This window comes from Leptodactylus fuscus, unplaced genomic scaffold (assembly GCF_031893055.1).
Source record: "Leptodactylus fuscus isolate aLepFus1 unplaced genomic scaffold, aLepFus1.hap2 HAP2_SCAFFOLD_84, whole genome shotgun sequence".
Classification (NCBI taxonomy): domain Eukaryota; kingdom Metazoa; phylum Chordata; class Amphibia; order Anura; family Leptodactylidae; genus Leptodactylus; species Leptodactylus fuscus.
The window spans coordinates 176,033-203,230 of NW_027440882.1; the positions used below are offsets into that span (position 1 = coordinate 176,033).

Below are 27,198 nucleotides of genomic sequence, written 5' to 3' on the forward strand. Positions count from 1 at the left end.
CACAGTATTATGTCCCATAGTGGCCCCCGCACACAGTATTATGTCCCATAGTGGCCCCCGCACACAGTATTATACCCCATAGTGGCCCCTACACACAGTATTATCCCCCATAGTGGCCCCCGCACACAGTATTATGTCCCATAGTGGCCCCCGCACACAGTATTATGTCCCATAGTGTCCCCCGCACACAGTATTATCCCCCATAGTGGCCCCTGCACACAGTATTATCCCCCATAGTGGCCCCCGCACACAGTATTATGTCCCATAGTGTCCCCCGCACACAGTATTATCCCCCATAGTGGCCCCCGCACACAGTATTATCCCCCATAGTGGCCCCTGCACACAGTATTATCCCCCATAGTGGCCCCCGCACACAGTATTATGTCCCATAGTGGCCCCCGCACACAGTATTATGTCCCATAGTGTCCCCCGCACACAGTATTATCCCCCATAGTGGCCCCCGCACACAGTATTATACCCCATAGTGGCCTCTGCACACAGTATTATGTCCCATAGCGGCCCCTGCACACAGTATTATCCCCCATAGTGGACACCCATGAATAATTATTATACTCTGGATGAGAATGGGGGGAGGGGGGAGTCTTTTCAGACCCTAGAGTACAATAATCGGAGACCCAGGGGGGTTACAAACGTAAAAAAAAACACCGCTGCAGCCGGTCACTGCCTATTTGAAAAAAACACGACAACGCAGTGGTAGTGGCTGCTGCTGGGCCCCCTATGGTTCTGGGTCAGTTACGCCACTGGGTGAGTTTCATTAACATCTGTGGGGCAAAATGGAACCACCTACAGGAAGTCTACTCCACATGCTGCAACTAAAACAGGTCACCTGGATGGAAGACTTACTGCAATTCCAGCAGGAACACACTGGAGGGAGGGGCCCCTACTGACCTGGATGGCTCTGGCTTTACAGGCCTTTATAATGCAACAAGTTTTTCTACAGGAAAACCTTCCGAATTTCTGCTAAAGATTTCAACTCTGCGGGTGTCGGTACAAATGTGTTTCCATATTAAGCAGTCCAACCGTGTAGGATGTCAGTATGACTGGGGGTGCTGGGAGTCACTCTGAGGACATGGGGTCAGTATGACTGGGGGTCCTGGGAGTCGCTCTGAATGAGGACATTGGGGGTCAGTGTCACTGGGGGTGCTGGGAGTCGCTCTGAATGAGGACATTGGGGTCAGTGTCACTGGGGGTCCTGGGAGTCGCTCTGAATGAGGACATTGGGGGTCAGTGTCACTGGGGGTCCTGGGAGTCGCTCTGAATGAGGACATTGGGGGTCAGTGTCACTGGGGGTCCTGGGAGTCGCTCTGAATGAGGACATTGGGGGTCAGTGTCACTGGGGGTCCTGGGAGTCGCTCTGAATGAGGACATTGGGGGTCAGTGTCACTGGGGGTCCTGGGAGTCGCTCTGAATGAGGACATTGGGGGTCAGTGTCACTGGGGGTCCTGGGAGTCGCTCTGAATGAGGACATTGGGGGTCAGTGTCACTGGGGGTCCTGGGAGTCGCTCTGAATGAGGACATTGGGGGTCAGTGTCACTGGGGGTCCTGGGAGTCGCTCTGAATGAGGACATTGGGGGTCAGTGTCACTGGGGGTCCTGGGAGTCGCTCTGAATGAGGACATTGGGGGTCAGTGTCACTGGGGGTCCTGGGAGTCGCTCTGAATGAGGACATTGGGGGTCAGTGTCACTGGGGGTCCTGGGAGTCGCTCTGAATGAGGACATTGGGGGTCAGTGTCACTGGGGGTCCTGGGAGTCGCTCTGAATGAGGACATTGGGGGTCAGTATCACTGGGGGTCCTGGGAGTCGCTCTGAATGAGGACATCAGATGACACAGAATGTTCTCTTCATTATTTTATTGTATGTGCAATTTCTCGTTACATTGTTCCTGCCCCGGTACACAGATGCATAGGCCCCATAACCGATCCTACCCGTGTCAAACTCACATAGCACAAAGGAAACTGAATACACACAAGGGTGAGGTCTCGGAGATGCCAGGGCTCCTTACTGCGCCTTCCACACTCTCCAGCCTGGGACACAACATGGACATTGTGCTTCACAAGTTACATACAACTGTGGGACAAAGTCTCTACACTCAGGATACAAGTTAGAGAAACCTCGACCAGGAGCCTGAAGACTCGGTATGGAGCGACCGCACAGCCCAGTGTCCTCGCAACTTGTGGAAGGAAAATGAGGTCTAATCCATAGAAAGACTGAGGCTTGTAACGTTGCACCTGCTCCGCCACCTCCTCCTCCCAGCTCTGTTCTCTTCTCCCTTGGTATCGATTTTATTTGGTCCATACTGAAAAGGTTCATGAAGAAAAGATCCAGAAGACGCGCCAGATTCAAGGCCAGCTCTTTGCAGGGCTTGACCACAGGGTAGTGGCTTTAGTTTCTGCACAACCAATGAGAGTAGTCCAAAAACTGGAGGCGGTGATTGCTCGGCTCTCGACTGCAGGAAGAATGCAAAAGTGTCATATGGTCCACGTCATCCATCATGGGAATCTAAAAATGAGGTACATGGGTGCAAACCCTCCCTGAAGACATCTCCTCATGAAGACCCCTCTCCATAAACAGCCTTAGGCCTAGTTCACATCTGCGTTCATTAATCCATTCGAGCAGTCCGCATGGGGCCCCTTCCTGAACACATTGACAAGCAGTGAGCAGTGGAAGCACATGGACCCCATAGACTATAATGGCCCCGTATAGACTAAAATGGGGTCCGTGTGCTTTCTGCGCGGACTCCGCACGAGTCATGCGGACAGGAGCGTACATCATGACGTAAGTTTCTGTCTGCATGTTCTGCGCGGAAAGCGTACGGGCCCCATTATAGTCTATATGGGGTCCGTGTGCTTTCATAAGCTCACCACATGCCAATGCGTTTGGTATTCCAATGGAGGGCGTCTCCATGTGAACCCGAACAGATTACCGAACACAGATGTGAACTAGGCCTTACTCTATAAAGAGAGACTAACCTCTCTCATTTAGACACCATTTTGGGGTAGCCGCTCTTGCAGTTCAATACAGGAGCTGGCCGGCGGCCATTTTGGGGTGGCCTCTCTATGCTCCTGTATCAAACTACAAGAGTAAGAGAAGCCAGAAGAGGCGGAGTTGCTGAAGAAGAAGGAGTCGGCACAGGAAAGAGCTCTGGGCAGCAATGGGGATGTGCTCATCGGCCTTTCAGCGCTGGGGCCCGCCCTCATTGCTGCGGAGAGCTCATTTGCATACTGGTTAAAACCGGTATTTCTACAGAACTGCGCGGCAGAGACCACATCTAAAGGTAGGAAACCAATAGCCTTTCTTAAGGCTATTCCGACGTGTTCATTAGAAAAAAAAAGGTAGTTTAATGGTAGAATCCCTTTAAGCTTTCCATAATTGAGGCACCTCTAAGCTCATGGAGATCCCACTTTGATAACTTTCCTCTGTGGACACTCTCCCCCCCTTTCCTCTGTGGACACTCTCCCCCCCTTTCCTCTGTGGACACTCTCCCCCTCTTTCATCTTTGGACACGCCCCTGAGGATTTTCTCAGATAGTGACTAGGATGTGGCAGGTAAAGCAGAGATATCCGAGTGTTTTTACCAATGACAGGTTCTCTGGTTGTCTCTATAGGGAGAATATCCGTCTCCTCTGATAGATAGATAGATAGATAGATAGATAGATAGATAGATAGATAGATAGGAGATAGATAGATAGATAGGAGATAGATAGATAGATTAACCCTTCACTCACCAGTAAGAATCGGCTCTAGGATTTATGGACGTTCTCATAGATGACATCACTGATCCGGAACTGCTGCTTCTTCTTCTTCCACATTAGCTGAACACAATGATGAAGAAAGACGAACTGTTCCTAAAGTGCAATTATACAAGTCGGTTACTGGAGCCCGACCTGGGGGTCATATGGGGAGGGGGCGTCACATATACAGGGGGAAGGGCAGCGTATATGTGGCCATAGTGAAACACTGTATAGACAAACTGAATACTGTCTGCAGTCCGAGATATAGGGAGAGGCAAGGGATCAGATCAACAGACTTAGAAAGAAGATAAGAAACAGATGTGGAGAGATAGATAGATAGATAGATAGATAGATAGATAGATAGATAGATAGATAGGAGATAGATAGATAGATAGATAGATAGGAGATAGATAGATAGGAGATAGATAGATAGATAGATAGGAGATAGATAGATAGGAGATAGATAGATAGATAGATAGATAGATAGATAGATAGATAGGAGATAGATAGATAGGAGATAGATAGATAGGAGATAGATAGATAGGAGATAGATAGATAGGAGATAGATAGGAGATAGATAGATAGGAGATAGATAGATAGATAGATAGATAGATAGATAGATAGATAGGAGATAGATAGATAGGAGATAGATAGATAGGAGATAGATAGATAGGAGATAGATAGATAGGAGATAGATAGATAGGAGATAGATAGATAGGAGATAGATAGATAGGAGATAGATAGATAGGAGATAGATAGATAGGAGATAGATAGATAGATAGATAGATAGATAGATAGATAGATAGATAGATAGATAGATAGATAGATACAACTGCAAAAAGACCACCATCTAATATCCAGATCTCCAGACCCCCCTCTCCTGTGCTGCAGACACCAAACCTCAGGAATATGGTGATTGTCAGCAGCTCACTGTCACCTCCAACTAACACAGGAACATTCCCATGTGGAGAGAAGAGGAGCAAAACCTGCCCGCACATACTGACCCCTGACAGGATAGAGATCCCAAACTAACAGGGAATATAAGACCCCAGGTACGGTCACCTGTAACACCCCGCATGTAGTGTATGTAATAATGTGTACCAAGTGTCCCACTGATAATCTGTATGTTGGAGAGACCGGACAGCAACTCAGAATGAGAATTAATTCACATCGCCATACAATCAAACAACAGAGAACTGATCTTCCCGTGCCAAAACATTCTGCCAGGAAGATCATAATATCACCAATGACATGAAAATCTTGATCTTAAAAGGGAACTTATAAATCAGTCGCTGTTTCCTTGATTTAGAGTACAAGGCCATGACCCTATTCCAGACGTTGGACAATGGGATGAACATCTCACGTGGGTTTATGTCTTTTTATACACATCATTAAGACAGCCATTAAGATAAGAACTGGGGGATCTGGCAATTGATTGTTTGTTGTTATAAGTATATAGTAATAAGCCTCTTCCCCCCTCCTGTAATCCTACCCCTGTGTCCTGTTGTACATAAATATGCAGCCTCTAGAAAGTGTTTTTTAGTTATATCTGAAGAAGAAGCTCAGAGGAAAGCTTCGAAACGTCATATTCTGTCATCATTATGAGTTAGCCATTAAAAAAGGTATCACCTACTAAAGACTTGCATAATATCTAGTGTGTGATACTCCTAATCCCCCCAGTATGGTGACCAGTGTGTAATATCTAGTGTGTAAAATCATTTTTGCCAGGAACACCACAGCATCACCAATGACATGAAAATCTTGATCTTAAAAGGGAACTTTAAATCAAGGAAACAGCGACTGATTTATGAGTACAAGGCCATGACCCTATTCCAGACGTTGGACAATGGAATGAACATCTCACGTGGGTTTATGTCTTTTTATACAAATCATTAAGACAGCCATTAAGATAAGAACTGGGGGATCTGGCAATTGATTGTTTGTTGTGATAAGTATATAGTAATAAGCCTCTTCCCCCCTCCTGTAACTCTAGCCCTGTGCCCAGTTATAAATATGCAGCCTCTACAGAGGGTTTTTAGTTATATCTGAAGAAGAAGCTCAGAGGAAGCTTCGAAACGTCATATTCTGTCATCATTATGAGTCAGCCATTAAAAAAGGGATCACCTACTGAAGACTTGCAAAGTTTTTTTTGTTTTTTATATTTTATAACCACTGGCTAACACGGTACCAAAACAAACATTTTCCCTTTACCACTATACACACAGTATATATACATACACCACTATACACACAGTATATATACATACACCACTATACACACAGTATATATACACACACACCACTATACACACAGTATAGCAATACATACACCACTATACACACAGTATATATACATACACCACTATACACACAGTATATATACACACACCACTATACACACAGTATATATACATACACCACAATACACACAGTATATATACATACATACACCACAGTATATATATATATACATACACCACTATACACACAGTATATATACACACACCACTATACACACACCACTATACACACAGTATATATATACATACACCACTATACACACAGTATAGCAATACATACACCACTATACACACAGTATGTATGTATGTATGTATATATATATATATATATATATATATACTGTGTGTATGGTGGTGTATGTATATATATATATATATATACACTGTGTGTATAGTGGTGTATGTATATATATATACTGTGTGTATGGTGGTGTATGTATATATATATATATATATATATATACTGTGTGTATAGTGGTGTATGTATGTATATATATATATATAAGACAAGGCACCGAACAGTAGGGGACAGGAAGTGGCTTAACGAGCTTAATCTATTCTTCAATAGATTCGACTCCAAGCAAATGCTCCCTCCACCAGCATGTCAGCCAACCGCCCTCCCCTCACACACCAAGACCCAACCCCCACCGACCTGCGGTCAACTGCAATCTGACTATCTGATCCTGCAGGAGTCTCAAGTGTGTAAGGAAATGAAGAACATTAGAGCGAACAAAGCAGGGGGACCTGATGGTATAAGCGCAAGAGTTCTTACAATGTGCAGTGACCAGCTGTGTGGTATTATAACGCACATGTACAATATGAGCCTGAAGCTGGGGGTGGTACCTCAACTGTGGAAAACATCTTGCGTGGTACCAGTCCCAAAGAAACCCAACCCGATGGGCTACAATGACTACCGACCTGTAGCACTGACATCACACCTAATGAAGGTCCTAGAGAGACTGGTCCTGACACACCTACGCCCCCTAGTGAGCTCCGCTCTGCACCCCCTCCAGTTTGCCTATCGGCCAGGCATTGGGGTAGATGACGCCATCATCCACCTTCTTCACAGAGCTCTCTCTCACCTGGAGAAACCAGGGAACACTGTGAGAATAATGTTCTTTGATTTCTCCAGTGCGTTCAACACCATCAACCAGGGCTATTGAGGGAGAAGCTGAACCTTGGTGGTGTGGACCATCACCTGTCCAACTGGATCCTAGACTACCTGACACCCCGCCCTCAGTATGTGAGAGCCCAGGACTGTGTGTCTGACACTGTGATCTGCACTACGGGGGCACCACAAGGTACAGTTCTCGCCCCTGCTCACACTGTACACTGCTGACTTCAGGCACAACTCCTCCAGCTGTTACTTACAGAAGTCCTCCGATGACTCTGCTATAGTCGGCCTTATCACTGATGGCGATGATAGGGAATACAGAGACTTAAACCGGGATTTTGTTGAATGGTGCCAGCAGAACCAGCTCAGGATTAATGCTGGGAAGACCAAGGAGATGGTGGTGGACTTTAGTAAACGGAGAGGTGCTCCGACCCCGGTGGAGATCCAAGGAACATGTATTGAGATAGTCAGGACCTATAAGTACCTGGGCGTGCTCCTCAATAATAAACTAGACTGGGCTGATCACCTGGAGGCGCTGCACAGAAAGGGTCACAGCAGACTCTACCTGCTCAGGAGGCTGAGGGCCTTCGGAGTCCGGGGGACACTTCTTAGGGCCTTCTTCAACTCTGTGGTTGCCTCAGCCATCTTTTTCGGTGTGGCCTGCTGGGGAAGCAGTATATCAACCAGGGACAGAAATAGACTTGTCACGCTGATCAGGAGGGCCAGCTCTGTCCTGGGGAGCCCCTTGGACCCAGTACAGGTGGTGGGTGACAGAAGGATACTGTCTGTGGTGACCTCCATGCGGGAGAACAAATCCCACCCCATGTATGGGACCCTGATGGGACTTGGGGTGAAGCAGACGGTCGCTTACAGTGCTGCCAAGTGTGAGAAGGAGCGCTATCGCAGGTCCTTCCTTCCAACCGCGAGCAGGCTGTATAATCTACATCAGACCAAACGAAGAGCTCTCCGCACAGAGAACTAATGATTATGAGGTCTTCCTCTTTCTCTTCTGTTTTTCCTTAGCTGCCATGGACTCCTAGTATATCTTCTCTTCTCAGCTTATCTGTGTCTACGTCTGTAACATATTACTCTGTATTATCCTGTATCTGTATTACTATGCTGCTGTAACACGCTGAAATTTCCCCAAGGTGGGACTATTAAAGGATTATCTTATCTTATCTTATCTATATATACATACATACACCACTATACACACAGTATATATATATATACATACATACACCACTATACACACAGTATATATATATATATATATACATACATACACCACCATACACACAGTATATATATATATATACATACACCACTATACACACACAGTATATATATACATATACCACCATACACACAGTATATATATATATATATATATATACACACACACACACACCACCATACACACAGTATATATATACATACACCACTATACACACAGTATATATATACATATACCACCATACACACAGTATATATATATATATATATATATATATATATACATACACACATACACCACCATACACACAGTATATATATATATATATATATATATATATATATATATATATACATATATACACACATACATACATATATATATATATATATATATACATACACCACCATACACACAGTATATATATACATACACCACTATACACACAGTATAGCAATACATACTAACCTCTGTCTGCACCATAGACATCCTGTAAGAGCGCAGTTCTCCTACGAGCCCTAGGACATCTACAAACTCGTGGTCTCGTATATGCTGCATGAGGCGATCCAAAGCTATAAATGTTCCAGTCCGCCCGACACCGGCACTACAAGAACACAAGAGGGGTCAATAGCCTGAAGAAGGTGTCCGAGATACAACAGAAGAGACAGACATGAATAGTAAGACCCGGTGTAGCTTCTCCACTTATCTCATCCTCCTTCTGCTAAAGTGACATTCACTCTGAAAATCTCTGCTATCAGCAGGTCATATGACTCAAATAACATGGCCAAGGATGTCTATGGAGCGTGTAGGGGAAGAAGTGAGCAAAGAGAGAAGGCCAGGTTCACACGGAGTTACGTGCCGCGAGATTTGGCACGTAGACGCCGCGTGACCCTTTGCGTGCCGTACACGCTCCCATTCATTTCAATGGGAGCGGGGAGCGTATGCGCCGCGCTAGTTTGCGGCCGTGAATAAATGCACGGCCGCAAACTAGCGCGGCGCATACGCTCCCCGCTCCCATTGAAATGAATGGGAGCGTGTACGGCACGCAAAGGGTCACGCGGCGTCTACGTGCCAAATCTCGCGGCACGTAACTCCGTGTGAACCCGGCCAAAGAGAGAGAAACAAAGCCAGACTCTACACAGGGGCTACCGCTCTCAGCCCAAGTACTAGATTGTAGAAAAAAAAGAGAGGAATCCAGCACCGCAATAAAGTCCTTAAAACTTGGCCTTTATTTACATTAGTTAAAATTCAGTTTCCAAATTGGTGTTACCAAAATGATTTCTACATATAGAGAGAAGCATCTAGCTGACGCGTTTCGAGGACATACTGGTCCATTGTACAGTACAGGTCAGTGCTTCTCTAAATATGTCCTGCATGGTCCTGACTACAGAAGCTTCTCCTCTACTCACTGCGTGCAGTGTATTGCAGCTATCGGGCACACAGCGGACTATTCAGCTTCATGTGCATGTTCAGACTAGCTGCTGAGTCAGGGCTGGAGGATTTACCTGCAGTGAACGGTTATTGGTCCTTTGGTTTTGGCTGCTTTCTGTCTCACCATGTAAACAAACTGTAGAATACTCTCGGCCGCACTGGCCGCTGGGACCCCATGGTCGGGCCACGCCGTGAAGTTGAAATGCATAACATGCTGTGCATCAGAGTCCTGGAAAAACGAAAAACTGAAGACACCATGGTAGTCACCGCCCCACCCCCACTGCTACCGGATCACCTCAGCCAACCCCACAAACTCCACAAAGGAAAATCTAAAACTGGTTCACAAAAAGGATAAGTATGTCCAAAAATTGTAACCCCTTAAATAGCCAATACCCTGGAGATGGAGCAGGACAGAGCATCGCACCAATCACACAAGGACGGTGAGACTGAGATCAGCCATTACTCAGAACCTCTGTCAGGCTCCTCCCCCTCTGGGCTAGCACTATACACAATCCCTGTCTCAGACTCCTCCCCCTCAGCTCCTGTACTATACACAATCCCTGTGTCATGCTCCTCCCCCTCTGGGCCGGCACTAGGGCACAACCTGCTGTTACTGCTCCGCCCCTGAGGAATGGCTATGCAGATCATGTCACACTACTAATTGATACTCACATGTGAGACTCGGAATACTCGGAGCGCCCAGTCTGGCTGCTCCTCCTCAGACACCATCTCCACCATGATGTCTCCATAGCTGACGGGTTCTACAGTAAACGGCCAGTAGTGGTCACACTTTATCTACAATACACAATAATGGGGCAGTCACATGGAGTCTACTGGGCAAACTGGAGGCCACACTCCCTGGATACGGGCCTTGGGTGGGTCAAAAGAAATGTACTGAGACACCCACAGTGAAGAGAACCCTACTGCTGTCTCCTCCAGGAAGGTCCCCATAAGGTATCCCACATTCCCCAAAAATAAATTCCTGGATAGGAGGAGGGCGACCTGTAGAGTCTGGTGTGGACAGGTCCTAGTGTTCTGTGAGGTCAAGCAGGAAGTTATCAATATAGAGATCACTTTCATGGCGCCACTTGTGGTCAACCAAGCCAAATGTCAGACTGGGGGCATCACAAGGACCTCAACCAATCCTGAGTGCATGTTCTGAGGACCATATTGATGAAGAGTTCTGTATTGGTTTATGGGTCTGGTCTGGGGTCTGTATTAGTTTAGGGCTCTGGTCTGGGGTCTGTATTAGTTTAGGGGTCTGGTCTGGGGTCTGTATTAGTTTAGGGGTCTGGTCTGGGGTCTGTATTAGTTTAGGGGTCCGGTCTGGGGTCTGTATTAGTTTAGGGCTCTGGTCTGGGGTCTGTATTGGTTTATGGGTCTGGTCTGGGGTCTGTATTAGTTTAGGGGTCTGGGGTCTGTATTAGTTTAGGGGTCTGGTCTGGGGTCTGTATTAGTTTAGGGGTCTGGTCTGGGGTCTGTATTAGTTTAGGGGTCTGGTCTGGGGTCTGTATTAGTTTAGGGGTCTGGTCTGGGGTCGGTATTAGTTTAGGGGTCCGGTCTGGGGTCTGTATTAGTTTAGGGGTCCGGTCTGGGGTCTGTATTAGTTTAGGGGTCCGGTCTGGGGTCTGTATTAGTTTAGGGGTCCGGTCTGGGGTCTGTATTAGTTTAGGGGTCCGGTCTGGGGTCTGTATTAGTTTAGAGGTCCGGTCTGGGGTCTGTATTAGTTTAGGGGTCCGGTCTGGGGTCTGTATTAGTTTAGGGGTCCGGTCTGGGGTCTGTATTAGTTTAGGGGTCTGGTTTGGGGTCTGTATTAGTTTAGGGCTCCGGTCTGGGGTCTGTATTAGTTTAGGGGTCTGGTCTGGGGTCTGCCCAGGTTCAGGTTCTGCCCAGGGCACAGGGTACGGATCCATGCAGCCATACTACATGTGAGAGCAATTTACCCGTCTCTTCTCATTGCACTGGGTCAACATGACAACGACTTGAGATTTCTGCTGGAGAATCATCTTCCAGAAGTCATTCCTGGTATCGGGCAGGGGTCCCTGTGTCGCAATGTATTCTTGTAAGGAGCTGTATCCCTGCATCAGAAAAGAAAAACCGTACGTCCGAAAGCACACACTGAGTGCAGCCCACCCCAACATCCTGCAGGGCCTATACTATCAGCAGAGGCAAAATGGACCATACAGAAGGTGAAGCCGGACATGTAAGAGAGTGTCCGTGTAGCCAGAGAGCAGCAGGGAGCAGATGATGACGGAGGCGACAAGTAACTTTTCCTGACAATGTACAAATCCTCTTCTTTCTATTATAGAGTTACAGGACAAAATTATGCCTGTCTACAGCTGCCACTGGAAGAGAACACTGCTGCCCACACCTGCTACCAATAAGATGACTCTGCTGCCATCATCCTCTAATGGTAATGAGATGACTACTGCCATCATCCTCTATTAGTAATGAGATGAGACTGCTGCCATCATCCTCTAATGGTAATGAGATGACTCTGCTGACATCCTCCTCTAATGGTAATGAGATGACTCTGCTGTCATCCTCCTCTAATGGTAAATGGGATGACTCTGCTGTCATCCTCCTCTAATGGTAAATGGGATGACTCTGCTGCCATCATCCTCTAATGGTAATGAGATGACTCTGCTGACATCCTCCTCTAATAGTAATGGGATGACTCTGCTGCCATCATCCTCTAATGGTAATGAGATGACTCTGCTGACATCCTCCTCTAATGGTAATGAGATGACTCTGCTGACATCCTCCTCTAATGGTAATGGGATGACTCTGCTGACATCCTCCTCTAATGGTAATGGGATGACTCTGCTGACATCCTCCTCTATTGGTAATGGGATGACTCTGCTGACATCCTCCTCTAATGGTAATGGGATGACTCTGCTGACATCCTCCTCTAATGGTAATGGGATGACTCTGCTGACATCCTCCTCTATTGGTAATGGGATGACTCTGCTGACATCCTCCTCTAATGGTAATGGGATGACTCTGCTGACATCCTCCTCTATTGGTAATGGGATGACTCTGCTGACATCCTCCTCTAATGGTAATGGGATGACTCTGATGCCCTCAGCCTCTAATGGTAATGAGATGACTCTTCTCTGTGGTCCTATGGTAGCCATAGGTGGAGGCCCAGCATTCAGGTAGTGACTCTCCTCAGATCCCCTCTTTAAATAATCTTATAGGGCAAATACCTGAATCCATAATAATTAGAGATGAGCGAACACCGTTTGATCGAATACATATTCGATCAAATATCAGGCCGTTTGAGGTGTTCGATTCCAATCGAATACCACGAGGAGAACGCAGTAAAAATTCGTATCCCCTCCCACCTTCCCTGGCGCATTTTTTGCACCAATAACTGCGCAGGGGAGGTGCGACAGGAACTACGACAACGGAGGCAGGGAAAAAAATCGGAAGGAATTGGCTGCCGAAAACAGGTGACCTCTAATTTAGACGAATGGTGGATTTAACATTCGATTAATTTGGGACTGTGACTGTGTGACTGTGAGACAGGGACAGATGTGAGACAGGTGCAGACGCCATTCACAGACCTTAGTGCTGATGACCTGGCCACTTATTTCCATGATAAAATTGCTAAGATCCGTCAGGAAATTACTGCCCAAGCCCCAGGTGGCATTGACCCCCTCACCTACCATAGTACTGACCCCCCCCCTCACCTACCATAGTACTGACCCCCCCCTCACCTACCGTAGTACTGACCCCCCCCTCACCTACCGTAGTACTGACCCCCCCCCTCACCTACCGTAGTACTGACCCCCCCTCACCTACCGTAGTACTGACCCCCCCCTCACCTACCGTAGTACTGACCCCCCCCTCACCTACCGTAGTACTGACCCCCCCTCACCTACCGTAGTACTGATCCCCCCTCACCTACCGTAGTACTGACCCCCCCCTCACCTACCGTAGTACTGACCCCCCCCTCACCTACCGTAGTACTGACCCCCCCTCACCTACCGTAGTACTGATCCCCTCACCTACCGTAGTACTGATCCCCCCTCACCTACCGTAGTACTGATCCCCCCTCACCTACCGTAGTACTGATCCCTCCTCACCTACCGTAGTACTGATCCCCCCTCACCTACCGTAGTACTGATCCCCCCTCACCTACCATAGTACTGATCCCCCCTCACCTACCATAGTACTGATCCCCCCTCACCTACCATAGTACTGATCCCCCCTCACCTACCATAGTACTGATCCCCCCTCACCTACCATAGTACTGATCCCCCCTCACCTACCATAGTACTGATCCCCCTTCACCTACCATAGTACTAATCCCCCCCTCACCTACCATAGTACTGATCCCATCACCTACCATAGTACTGATCCCCTCACCAGCCGCACTTCAGACTGTCCATTCTCATCTTTTGAACCTGTTACAGAAGAGGAAGTCTCTCAGCTATTTTCTTCATCTCACCCTACAACCTGCAGTAGTGACCCCTTCCCCTCACACCTTCTCCAATCTCTGTCGCCTGCTGTAACTACTTACCTTACTAAAATATTTAACCTCTCTCTCTCTTCTGGAATCTTCCCATCCTCCTTCATGCTGTTATAACTCCGCTATTGATAAAACCCTCCTTGGACCCGTCCTGTGCTTCTAACTATCGACCCGTCTCTAACCTCCCCTTCATCTCTAAACTCTTGGAACGCCTGGTCTATTCTCGTGTAATCCGCTATCTCTCTGCTAAATCTCTGCTTGACCCCTTACAATCTCGTTTCCGCGCTCTGCACTCTACTGAAACGGCTCTCACAAAAGTCTCTAATGATCTACTAAAGGCTAAATCCAATGGTGACTTCTCTCTTCTTATTCTTCTGGACCTCTCTGCAGCTTTTGACACTGTTGACCATCATTTACTCCTCACTCTGCTCCGCTCAGTCGGCCTCATGGACACTGCGCTCTCCTGGTTCTCCTCTTATCTCTCAGACCGCACTTTCAGTCTATCATTCGTGGGCTCTGTTTCCTCCCCTCTTTCCCTTGCTGTTGGGGTTCCTCAGGGCTCGGTCCTCGGCCCCCTGCTCTTTTCTCTCTACACAGCCCCCATTGGACAAACCATCGCCAGATTTGGCTTCAGGTACCATCTTTATGCTGATGACACCCAATTATACACATCTTCCCGTGACATCACCCCTGCACTCATACAGAACACCAGTGACTGTCTCTCTGCTGTCTCTAATATCATGTCCTCGCTCTATCTGAAACTAAATCTCTCTAAGACTGAACTACTACTGTTTCCACCATCTAATAGATCTGTCCCTGATATATCCATTGCAGTCTCAGGCCTTACTATAACTCCTAGACAGTAGGCCCGCTGCCTCGGGGTCATGTGTGACGCAGACCTTTCCTTCACCCCTCATATTGAATCACTCGCACGTTCATGTCACCTCCACCTCAAAAATATCTCCAGAATACACCCTTTCCTCACCAGAGATACACTAAAGACACTTATTGTCTCTCTGATTCATTCTAGCCTTGACTACTGTAACTCCTTACTAATCCGTCTTCCCCTCACTAAACTCTCCCCTCTACAATCTATTCTGAATGCAGCGGCCAGGCTCATCTATCAGGCGAGACACTACAGCGAGGCCTCCGGTCTGTGCCGGTCACTACAGCGAGGCCTCCGGTCTGTGCCGGTCACTACAGCGAGGCCTCCGGTCTGTGCCGGTCACTACAGCGAGGCCTCCGGTCTGTGCCGGTCACTACAGCGAGGCCTCCGGTCTGTGCCGGTCACTACAGCGAGGCCTCCGGTCTGTGCCGGTCACTACAGCGAGGCCTCCGGTCTGTGCCGGTCGTTACATTGGCTGCCTATTCATTATAGAATACAATATAAAGTTCTCCCCCTCCCCCACAAGGCTCTCCATAATGCCGCACCCCCATACATTTCCTCCCTCATCTCTACTGGCCAACCTGTGTTCTCCGCTCACTCAATGATCTAACACTTACATCCTCTATTATCAGAACCTCCCCCGCTCGTATACAAGACTTCTCCCGAGCTGCACCACTTCTCTGGAATGCTCTACCCCGGACAATCAGAGTAACTCCCAATTTCTACAGCTTCAAACACAAACTAAGGCTGCATTCACACTGAGTAACGCTGGCGTTTTTTTTGCTTATTTTTGCACATAGCGCCGCATATACGCGGCGCTATGTGCAAAAATAAGCACAAAAACCGCCAGCATTACTCAGTGTGAATACAGCCTAAAGACTCATCTTATCAGAGCGGCCGATCACAATGTCTAACGTAAACCCTTCCCCCTCCTCTGTCCCCGCCCCCACATTACCTCACATGATATGATGTCATCTCAGGATAACTTTATAGGTCCGAGCTCCATCCACATGTTACAGGACACGACTGGTGACGGCTCATAAAGTCTTATGTTTGTGTAATGACAGTCACCTCTATTACAGAAGTGTCTGACCCCTGTATAAGCAATGCCGCCCCTGCTACCTCTTGTGTCACCCCCTCTACCTCATAGATTGTAAGCTCTTGTGAGCAGGGCCCTCAGTCCCACTGTGTGAAATGACTTTCTATGTAATGTCTCTTTCTGTCTGTATTTGAACCCTACAGATTGTACAGCGCTGCGGAATATGTTGGCGCTATAAAAATAAAATGTATTATTATTATGACAGATGTACAGGAGGGTTAGCTAGGGATTACCTTTATTTAGGGGGAAATGTCACTCGCCCAGCTCTTTGGGGCTCTGTCTGGTCGGGATCCCTGGCAGCTTGCGATATGTGGGAGCTGACTTTTTCCCATAGGAATGCATTGAGCAGCAGAGCTGGCCGTTTGCTGAGCTTGGCTGAGTAGCGCACGGCCCGATGTAGCAGTGTAGCAGTATCCGATGCAGCAGAGCTGAGTGTGCCGCAGGTTCAGCTGAACCTTCAGCATCAGACTGCTACATCGGCCAGCACTGCTACATCAGGCCGTGCGCTCAGCTCACTACCCCGGAGTAGTATTCCTATGGGAAAAAGTCAGCTCCGCATATCACAAGCTGACAGGGATCCCGATGTAATACAGTGACTTGGGCTTGTTAGATGCCCCCAGACATGCGCCCCCTGCTGGCCCAGTTACATTGCAGAGGTGTCGGCATCATTTCCTGGGGTGTCCTAGTGGACTTGGTGACCCTCCTGAGTGGAATGGTGGGATCCCCTGAAACAAAGCATTTTCTCCCATAGATTATAATGGGGTTCGGTATTCGTTTGAATAGTCCAATATTGAGCGGCTACTCGGAACGAATATCGAATATTTTACTGTTCGCTCATCTCTAATAATAATAGAATCCTTAAGTGACATTGTAGCGGCCCGGAGTTCCCATCAGTAGGGATCAGCTATTCCCCACAGACACTACAGGAGACTCCTGCAATCCCTGCGCCCTGAGACCATGCAACATTTTAGGGACTGCAGCGCCCCCACATGGCCCGGGTTATTACAGCCTCACTTAACCAGTAGAGCTTACAGGGATGTAATTGGCATTGATGTAATCGGCGGCGTCCTCCTCCTCCTCACTGGTCACCAGCTTCACCCGACTAAAGTCATCTATCGGGACAAAACATATAGTCCTGGGTGACAATGACATCATACAAAGGTGTACACACTATATACCGTATACACCTAACACTATACATTATATACTGTATACACACCTAACACTATACTATATACCGTACACAGCCCGCAACACACTACACTGATACAGCACTATACAGAGTACACGCCAAACACTATATACAACATTATATACAAGTGTGGTGCCACACACTGGCAGACAGTGCCACTGACATGAAGACCTGTCATAGTCCCCATCACACAGTAGTGGTGGCCGCCATTGCTGCTTCAACTCACATGGTAAAATATTTGTATAGCGGTTTTTACATCTGTTTGCAGGAAGGTCGGCAGCGCAGTGCGGGATGTCCAACCCGATCATCTTCAGCTCCTGGAGAAAACACAACATGTGCTCACAGGGTCGCACACACACACACATATATATATACAGTCACAGGGTCGCACGCACACATATATATACAGTCACAGGGTCGCGCACACACACATATATATACAGTCACAGGGTTGCACACACACACACATATATATACAGTCACAGGGTCGCACACACACACATATATATATATACAGTCACAGGGTCGCGCACACACACACATATATATATATATATATATATATATATATATATATATATATATATACACATATATACACAGTCACAGGGTCGCACACACACAAATCAAATAGGCTTTATTGGCACATCCGAATGGATATTTGGCATTGCCAAAGCTAGTAAAGGGGGGTGGGGGGGGGAGTTGGAGTCGAGGGTGAGAGTATGGGGCAAGGGGGTGGGGGGTGGCTGATTTGGGGTATAATAGTCCGTGGAGTCTCATCTTCCTCTTGTTTGGTGACCGCTATATGGGGGGGGGGGGGTGCGGGTGTATTGGGATAAATAGAACAGTCCGTGGAGTCTCATCTTCCTCTTAGTTGGTGACTGCTATATGGGGAGGTGGGGGTGGGGTGGGGCCGGTGTATTGGGATAAATATAGCAGTCCGTGGAGTCTCATCTTCCTCTGGTTTGGTGACAGCTGGACACGTATTGGGCAGCGATCTCCACAGTGGCGTCTTCTTCTCCCAGTAGGATGTAGAGTTTCCTCTTCTCCCAGTCTGGGATGTGGGCAGAGAGTCTTTGGTAGTAGACGGCCCTCACAGCTGAGTATTTGGTGCAGTGTAGCAGGAAGTGGGTCTGGTCTTCTAGGGCCCCCTGGTCACAGTGCTGGCACAGTCTCTTCTCCCGTGGCTTGTACGTCTGCCTGTATCGCCCCGTCTCTATCTCTAGGTTGTGGGCGCTCAGTCTGTACCGGCTCAGGGTCTGTCTGTGCTTGGGGTGGCGTATTCTCTCCAGGTAGGTGGCCATGGTGTAGTCCCTTTGTAGGGATTGGTACACATTGGTGAGTTTCTTGGAGTTATTTATTGCACTTCTCCATTCCTCCATGTACCGCTCTCTGTCTCTCTCAATGACTCCTTTTATTTGAGCCTTGTTCAGGGCATGTTGGGGGTTTTGGCAGATGGCTGATGCTTGTTTGGGGGGTATCAGTTTTTCTCTGGGCTCTGTGGCTCAGCCAGGCTTGGTGGTGGTAAGAGCCAGGACTGCTGCCCTGTATGTGGGTCCAGCCTAGCTTTGCCCTGCAGGCCATGTTGGAGGTGTTGCGATGCACATGGAGCACACACTCACACACATATATATACACAGTCACAGGGTCACACACACACATAGACTTCATATCTGCAGACGAGAAGAGGAAACTCTACATCCTACTGCGAGAAGAAGAGGCCACTGTGGAGATCGCTGCCCAATACGTGTCCAGCTGTCACCAAACAAGAGGAAGATGAGACTCCACGGACTGTTATATTTATCCCAATACACCCGCCCCACCCCACCCCCACCTCCCCATATAGCGATCAACTAAGAGGAAGATGAGACTCCACGGACTGTTATATTTATCCCAATACACCCGCCCCACTCCACCCCACCCCACCCCCACCTCCACCTCCCCATATAGCGGTCACCAACTAAGAGGAAGACGAGACTCCACGGACTGTTATACCCCAAACCCAAGTCTTGATGAGGAGATCACCGGGTCCAGATATTGTCCTGATCACAGACTCCAATGGCAAATACCTGGACACAAATAGACTGTTAAACAGCGGATTTTGGTGACTCTTTTCCCTGGGAACAATCGAAAAAGCAAACGCTGCCATCAACGACCCTTATTTCACCAAACCCAACCACGTCATCATACACACAGGGACAAAAAACCTTGAGGCCCAGGACCAGCACCAACAGATAGCGGGACAGCTGACCCAGCTAGCAGAGAAAGCACAACAACAGTTCCCAGACTGTAGTATTGTAAGAGGGTGAAACAGCCCCTGTGTAGTGAATGTGCAATGTGTAATTGAGTTGGTGTTTTCATAACCTGACATTTTGTTGTTTGACCACAAGAGGTCGCTGTTGCGAGATAACAAGTAAAAGGAAAAAGGCTGCATGCCCCTGGAAGATTGATGTGGAGACCCTGATCGTTGGAGGAAGGTTCTAGGAGCCATTTTGAGTCAGAGTGTGCTGGACTCTAGAGGAGAAGAGAGAGCTGTGGAGACATCACTGTGCAGAGAGGGTCCTTGGAGGGAGAAGCCACAGCAAGAATAGCTGAGGATTTGAGACTTTCAGAGTCTGTGCAGACACCATCCTAAGGAGAAGATTACTGTCAGAGACTTGGCTGAGAAGTGAGACTGTCAGTGAGACCGCATGCTGTCTGAGGAGCTCCTCTTCACCCTGATGCTAACAGAGACTAAAAGGTACCCAACAGAAGTAAGCGTGCACGCACCACACTGCAAGTTTTGCACCATATTGCTGGGACTGAGTAAAGCCTGTAGTTAGTTAGTTAGGTATAATCATCACCCCAGGCTGCAATACTGGTGAACTATCTACCTGTCTGGTAAAAGGACTAAGTCACAGAGGATTTCTACAGAGTTCTATCTCCCAGAGAGGGACTTGTAAGGAAGTCTGGGAGCAACATTTAGTTTAACTTTACACTGTTTGGCTTGCAAGCTAACTAACCATTATACTTGCTTAGTTGTACTTGGTTTGGGGGGAATTTAGTAGTATTGTGATAAGATTGTAAACCCTGGTGTTACACCGCCGGATGCCTGTGTCACACACACTGAATTGTTCCTGTGTAATAGGGTAATAACAGGTAACAGGCAGCTGCATAGGCGCAGCTTGCAGGTAGGTAAAAGCTTGGAGTATATTGAAGGCCACACTAGTGGGCACCGTGCTGTATAACACCAGGGTCCCAGCCTCTAGGCTGTGTAAATGTAATACCTGGGAGTGTTCTTTTGGACAAAAGAGGTTATCTAAACTAAGTAAAGTCCTATCTTGGTTAAATTGAATTGGACTCACTTCCTTTGTCCGTGACTTCGCTGTATCCTCGGGAGCCCACCTCGGTACACGGCTTACAACTTGGCGTAGTCGGCAGGATACAGCGACCCTCATGGACGGGAATGTGGCGGGAGAGAATCCCCTGGCACCAGCTGTGGTGGTCCAGGGTGCCCCTGCACAGCAAGCCCCAGCGCTGGTAATGCCGGCCCAAGTGGGGTACTTATCGGCCGGGGCACTAATGCAGCATCTGCCAAAGTTTGACGGTAATAATATGACGTTGCAGGACTGGACTGAAAGGGTACGAAGTATAGTTAGACTGAGCAACCTGATACCGGAACTGCGTGCAGAGATAGCATTAGGGGCCCTAGAAGGTGACGCTAGACGGACAGTGATGGTACGGCCCGAATCGGAAAGAGACACTTTAGAAAAAATATTTGCTCTGCTAGAGGGAGCTCAGGGAGGGCGTGCCAAGGTAGCGCAGTTGCGGAGCAACTTCTTCAATCGGTCACAGAGGGAGGGTGAGACTTTAACGCAATACTCTAACGCCTTACAAGAGATGCTGAATGAAGTGCAGCGACGGGACTCAGAGGCTATGGGAGCCTTCAAAGAAGTGGACCGGCTGCTACGAGATCAATTCATCCTAGGGTTATCCAATAAGTTGTTACAGGATAAACTGCAAGAGATGATCCGGGCAGATACCAACCTGACATTCTATAATGTTTACCTGGCTGCTGTAGAGAGGGAAGAAGCGCCCGTGGCTGTGAATGTGAAGGCTGTGAGTAGCACCCAAGTGACAGGGACCCGAGGAGGTCCTGAAGACCCAGGGTCCTTAAAGGATGTAGTCCAGGCTCTACGGGCAGAAATGAGAGAACTCCGACTGGAGGTGTCCCAGATGCGAGCAGGTCAATCCATGGTTCCAGAAATGACCGCATCGTCCTACTCTCCCCCGCTGAGAGTACACCGTGGCCGAGGACCCACCAACCGAGGCTCATCAGCTGGGCAGGTATCAAGGGGACCCCTCTGCTGGAGTTGCAGACAGTATGGCCATATCGCCAGAGAGTGTAAGGGGGAGGTGGAACCCGAGCCGGCTTTAAACTCCCGACCGCCGCAGTAACGGGGCGTCCTGTGGCGGTTCACCAACAATCAAGCCCCGTATGTGATGAATGCGACCTATATGCTAGCAGCCCCGTTATGGAAGCTGAGCTGGAGGGCCAGAAGGTACGCTGCTTAGTTGATACTGGATCGGAGTGCACCCTGATGCCCCTGGAGTTCTTCGAGAGACACTTCGGACATATGATGGAGCCAGAGGATGGAAGTGTCATCCGGTTGATAGCTGCCAACAATGGTGCGATGGACGTACAAGGGATCGTCTGGATGCGGGTCCGGCTGTTTGGGCAAGACATTGGCAAAAAGGGGATCGTGCTGATAGACCATCCGTCCAGGAGAGGACTCGATGTGACGCTGGGCATGAACGTGCTGAGAGACCTAGATCATCACCTTTATGCAAAGGAAGGACCTAAATACTGGCAGCGGGCCACCACACACCGGCCGACTCAGAAGGTCCTACAGCAGATGGTGAGGAGCTGTAGTTTGCAGAAGAGCACCATGGCAGGGCGCTCCATTGGATACGTGAAGGTGCCGCTGAGTGCCCCAATGAAGATTCCACCGCGACAGGAAAATATTGTGATGCTTCCGGTGGGGGCTGGACGACCATTAAATGGACTAGAGGTCTTGATAGAGCCTGCCCTGCAGGGAGAAACGCAGACCCGCCCTCTGGTAGCCCGAGCACTTGCCACTGTGAAGGATGGGTGTGTGCCTATACGCTGTCTCAACGTTCTGGACAGTGAGTTGTTCGTGCCTGGGAATACCCTGCTGGCTGAAGTTCACGTGCCCGGGGGTAACATCCTTCGCCGGAAGAGCTTCACGTTGCAGCCTGATGGGAGGTCGTCTTGGACCTATGCTGTGAAGGTCCAGCAAAGGCAGCCTCCAACGGCAGAGTGGAATGGCCAAGTGATCATGTCTCTGATGGGAGTAGATCGCCGGTCTCTGACCCCGGGACAACAGAAGCTTCTGGAGGACACTCTGTGGGAATTCCAGGAGGCGTTTGCAAGACACGATGAAGACTTCGGGTGTGCTACCGCCATTGAACACGAAATCCCCACTGGCGACGCTGCGCCTATTCGGGAGCGGTATAGGCAGATTCCCCCCAAGATGTATCAGGAGGTGAAAGAAATGGTGGCTAGCATGCTGGAGAATCAAGTGATCCAGGAGAGTAAGAGCCCATGGGCTGCTCCGGTGGTCTTGGTGCGGAAGAAAGACGGAAGTCTCCGTTTCTGCGTAGATTACCGGAAACTAAATGCTAAGACCGTCCGTGATGCATACCCCCTTCCACGGATTGAAGAGTCACTATCCTCCCTCGGTCATGCCAAGTATTTCTCAACGCTTGACTTGGCCAGTGGATATTGGCAAGTGCCAGTGGCCGAGAAGGACAAGGCCAAGACAGCGTTTATCTTACCCATGGGACTCTATGAGTTTAACAGAATGCCTTTCGGTCTGTCCAATGCCCCAGGGACATTTCAGCGGTTGATGGAGCTCTGTTTGGGTGACCTAAACTTTGAGTCGGTATTGATATATTTGGATGACGTTGTAGTGTTTGGGTCCTCATTTGAAGATCATCTCGAAAAGCTGCGGCAGGTCCTAGGGCGATTGCGTGATCATGGGCTAAAAATCAAGCCCAAGAAGTGTCAACTATTCCAGCAGCGAATAGAGTACATGTAGTCACTCCGGAAGGGGTACAACCTGCGCCCAGCAAGGTGGAGGCCGTCCAGAAGTGGCCCCAACCAAGAACCCTGCGTGAAGTACAAGCCTTTCTAGGGTTGGCCGGTTATTACAGGAGATTCATACCCAAGTTCTCTCATCGGGCTGGCCCCCTAAATGAACTACTGAGAGGCACAGCTGGTGGACCCAAGAATCGCCCCATTGAGTGGGGGCCATGACAGCAAGAAGCCTTTGAGGGGTTAAAGAAAGCTCTGACCAGTACCCCGATCCTGGCCTATGCACAGTTTGATAAGCCATTCCTGTTGTACACCGATGGAAGTCTACATGGTCTGGGAGCTGTGCTATCTCAAGTTCAAGATGGACGTGAGAGGGTGATTGCCTATGGCAGCCGGTCCTTAAGGGAGTCAGAGCGTAACCCCGACAACTACAGCTCCTTTAAGTTGGAGCTTTTGGCACTTGTATAGGCCATGACTGAAAGATTCACAGAGTATCTGACGGGTGCAGAAGTGATTGTGATGACGGACAATAACCCTTTAGCACACTTAGAGAACGCTAAGTTAGGTGCCCTTGAGCAGAGGTGGATGTCCCGCCTTTCCAAGTATCAATACCGTATCCAGTTCCGATCAGGGAGAGAGAATGGCAACGCTGATGCCCTCTCCCGAGTCCCTGTGGGGTTGCCAACCAAGAGTGGAGAGGAAGGGCTAGAAGACAGTGAAATCCCACACCTCCGCAGAATACCGCCATTCCAGAACATAACCCATTCAAGTGGGGTGGCTTCAGGGATGCCGATGGTGCTGGGGAAGACATTGGAAGATTGGGAAAGGGTTCAAAATAGCTGTCCGGACCTATGTAAAGTGAAAGAGTGGATCCGGACTAAGATCTGGCCACGGCCGAATGAGCGGGCTAGCTTAACCCAAGAGGGTCAGAAGTTACTGAGACAGTGGGATAAGCTGGTTGTCATCCAAGGACTCCTATGTCGGACCATATACATACAGTCAGAGCTGCAGCACCGGCAACAGATTGTCATCCCGATGTCATTGGGACCAGTAGCCGCTCAGGAAGCCCATGAGAGTGGGGCCCATTTTGGGAGTGCCAAAACGTACCAATGGCTCCAACGATTTGTGTATTGTCCAGATTTGGGAAAGATGGTGACCAAGGCATGTCTTCAATGTCGGTCCTGCGGGCTGAGTAAAAGTCCCGAACAACGTGCCCCTGTACAAACTATTCAAACATCTGCCCCCCTGCAAATTCTAATGATTGATTATGTACAGATTGGGTACTCTACCTCAGGACATTCTTACTGTTTGGTTATGACGGACCATTTTACAAAGTATGCAGTAGCTGTACCCACCAGAGATCAGACGGCTGAATCCGCTGCCGAAGCGGTCTGCAAACACTTTATACAAGTGTTTGGGTGTCCACAGAAAATCCATTCAGATCAGGGGGCGTGCTTTCAGGGGGCTTTGATGAGTGAATTGTATCAACTCTATGGGATCGAACGTTCTCGCACGACCCCATATCATCCACAGGGGAACGGGGCATGCGAGCGGTTCAACCGCACCTTGATACAGATGTTGCGGACGCTAGAGGATAGTCAAAAAGCTCGGTGGCCAGAGTATCTACCTGAACTGATGTGGGCCTATAACAATAGAGTACACAACACCACTGGTTACTCTCCACACATGTTGATGTTTGGGAGGGCAGGTCAAGAGATTGAGGATCTCCACATGCCAGATCCAATGCAGCCTCCTCCAAGGAGCACTACCGCATGGGCGCAAGAACACCGTCGCCGACTGAGAGCAGTACATAAGGTTGTGGGCGAACGCATGAGACAAATAGTACACCCCAACCCAGGGCCGGTGCAGAGGGATGAATACGCCCCAGGTGATCGTGTGATTGTCAGGGCCAAGAGGCCAACGGGAAAATTGGATGGGCGGTGGGAGGCGGTACCATATGTTGTGAAGCGAAAGGTAGACCCTGATATTCCAGTGTATGAGGTACAGCCAGTAGGGACTGGAGGACCCTCAAGGAACCTTCACCGTAACATGTTAAGACGCTGCAATTTTGAACACTCGGTGGCCGACGAGGTGGTACAGGCTCCTAGCATTGCTACCAGGGAAACCCCCTTAGACGATGAGTGGTGGGTTGTCCCTGCCCCAGCCGATCCAGGGAACCAAGTCGAGTCTAGTTTGCCGCCCAGGGAGGGAGTTGTACAACCTGCAGAACAGCCATCATTGGGTGTGCCGGGTGCCCCTGATTCTGTGACTCTGCGTAGGACAGCCAGGTCCAATGCTGGGGTACCCCCACAGCGCTATGCACAAGATGAGTTTATATGGGAAAGGTTGCCAGGGACGTCAACCTCTAGTGGGGTGGCATGTAAGAGGGTGAAACAGCCCCTGTGTAGTGAATGTGCAATGTGTAATTGAGTTGGTGTTTTCATAACCTGACATTTTGTTGTTTGACCACAAGAGGTCGCTGTTGCGAGATAACAAGTAAAAGGAAAAAGGCTGCATGCCCCTGGAAGATTGATGTGGAGACCCTGATCGTTGGAGGAAGGTTCTAGGAGCCATTTTGAGTCAGAGTGTGCTGGACTCTAGAGGAGAAGAGAGAGCTGTGGAGACATCACTGTGCAGAGAGGGTCCTTGGAGGGAGAAGCCACAGCAAGAATAGCTGAGGATTTGAGACTTTCAGAGTCTGTGCAGACACCATCCTAAGGAGAAGATTACTGTCAGAGACTTGGCTGAGAAGTGAGACTGTCAGTGAGACTGCATGCTGTCCGAGGAGCTCCTCTTCACCCTGATGCTAACAGAGACTAAAAGGTACCCAACAGAAGTAAGCGTGCACGCACCACACTGCAAGTTTTGCACCATATTGCTGGGACTGAGTAAAGCCTGTAGTTAGTTAGTTAGGTATAATCATCACCCCAGGCTGCAATACTGGTGAACTATCTACCTGTCTGGTAAAAGGACTAAGTCACAGAGGATTTCTACAGAGTTCTATCTCCCAGAGAGGGACTTGTAAGGAAGTCTGGGAGCAACATTTAGTTTAACTTTACACTGTTTGGCTTGCAAGCTAACTAACCATTATACTTGCTTAGTTGTACTTGGTTTGGGGGGAATTTAGTAGTATTGTGATAAGATTGTAAACCCTGGTGTTACACCGCCGGATGCCTGTGTCACACACACTGAATTGTTCCTGTGTAATAGGGTAATAACAGGTAACAGGCAGCTGCATAGGCGCAGCTTGCAGGTAGGTAAAAGCTTGGAGTATATTGAAGGCCACACTAGTGGGCACCGTGCTGTATAACACCAGGGTCCCAGCCTCTAGGCTGTGTAAATGTAATACCTGGGAGTGTTCTTTTGGACAAAAGAGGTTATCTAAACTAAGTAAAGTCCTATCTTGGTTAAATTGAATTGGACTCACTTCCTTTGTCCGTGACTTCGCTGTATCCTCGGGAGCCCACCTCGGTACACGGCTTACAGTATCATCCTGTCATCTCTGCTCCCACGAGAAGACATCTCTGAACACATCATCAGAGATATCAATTCAGAGCTGGCAGCCAAAATCCGATCAACATCAGGTATCGCCCTGGCACAACACCCCTCCATAGA

The 27,198-nt window shown here is 48.6% G+C and overlaps 1 protein-coding gene across 2 annotated transcripts in view; it reads right to left on the reverse strand.

Moving 5' to 3' along the window:
- Window positions 1-2,305: 2,305 nt before the first annotated feature.
- PTPRO (protein tyrosine phosphatase receptor type O) overlaps window positions 2,306-27,198 on the reverse strand; it is a 121,805-nt gene continuing 96,912 nt past the window's right edge. For both annotated transcript variants that reach the window (XM_075262056.1, XM_075262055.1), the window contains 8 exons: window positions 17,713-17,803; window positions 17,327-17,406; window positions 11,776-11,910; window positions 10,505-10,627; window positions 9,907-10,061; window positions 8,870-9,005; window positions 3,745-3,864; window positions 2,306-2,466 (listed from right to left, as the gene is read on the reverse strand). In XM_075262056.1, coding sequence (XP_075118157.1) covers window positions 3,760-3,864; window positions 8,870-9,005; window positions 9,907-10,061; window positions 10,505-10,627; window positions 11,776-11,910; window positions 17,327-17,406; window positions 17,713-17,803 — 825 coding nt within the window. In that variant the 3' untranslated portion in view covers window positions 2,306-2,466; window positions 3,745-3,759. The remainder of the gene's footprint in view (window positions 2,467-3,744; window positions 3,865-8,869; window positions 9,006-9,906; window positions 10,062-10,504; window positions 10,628-11,775; window positions 11,911-17,326; window positions 17,407-17,712; window positions 17,804-27,198) is intronic.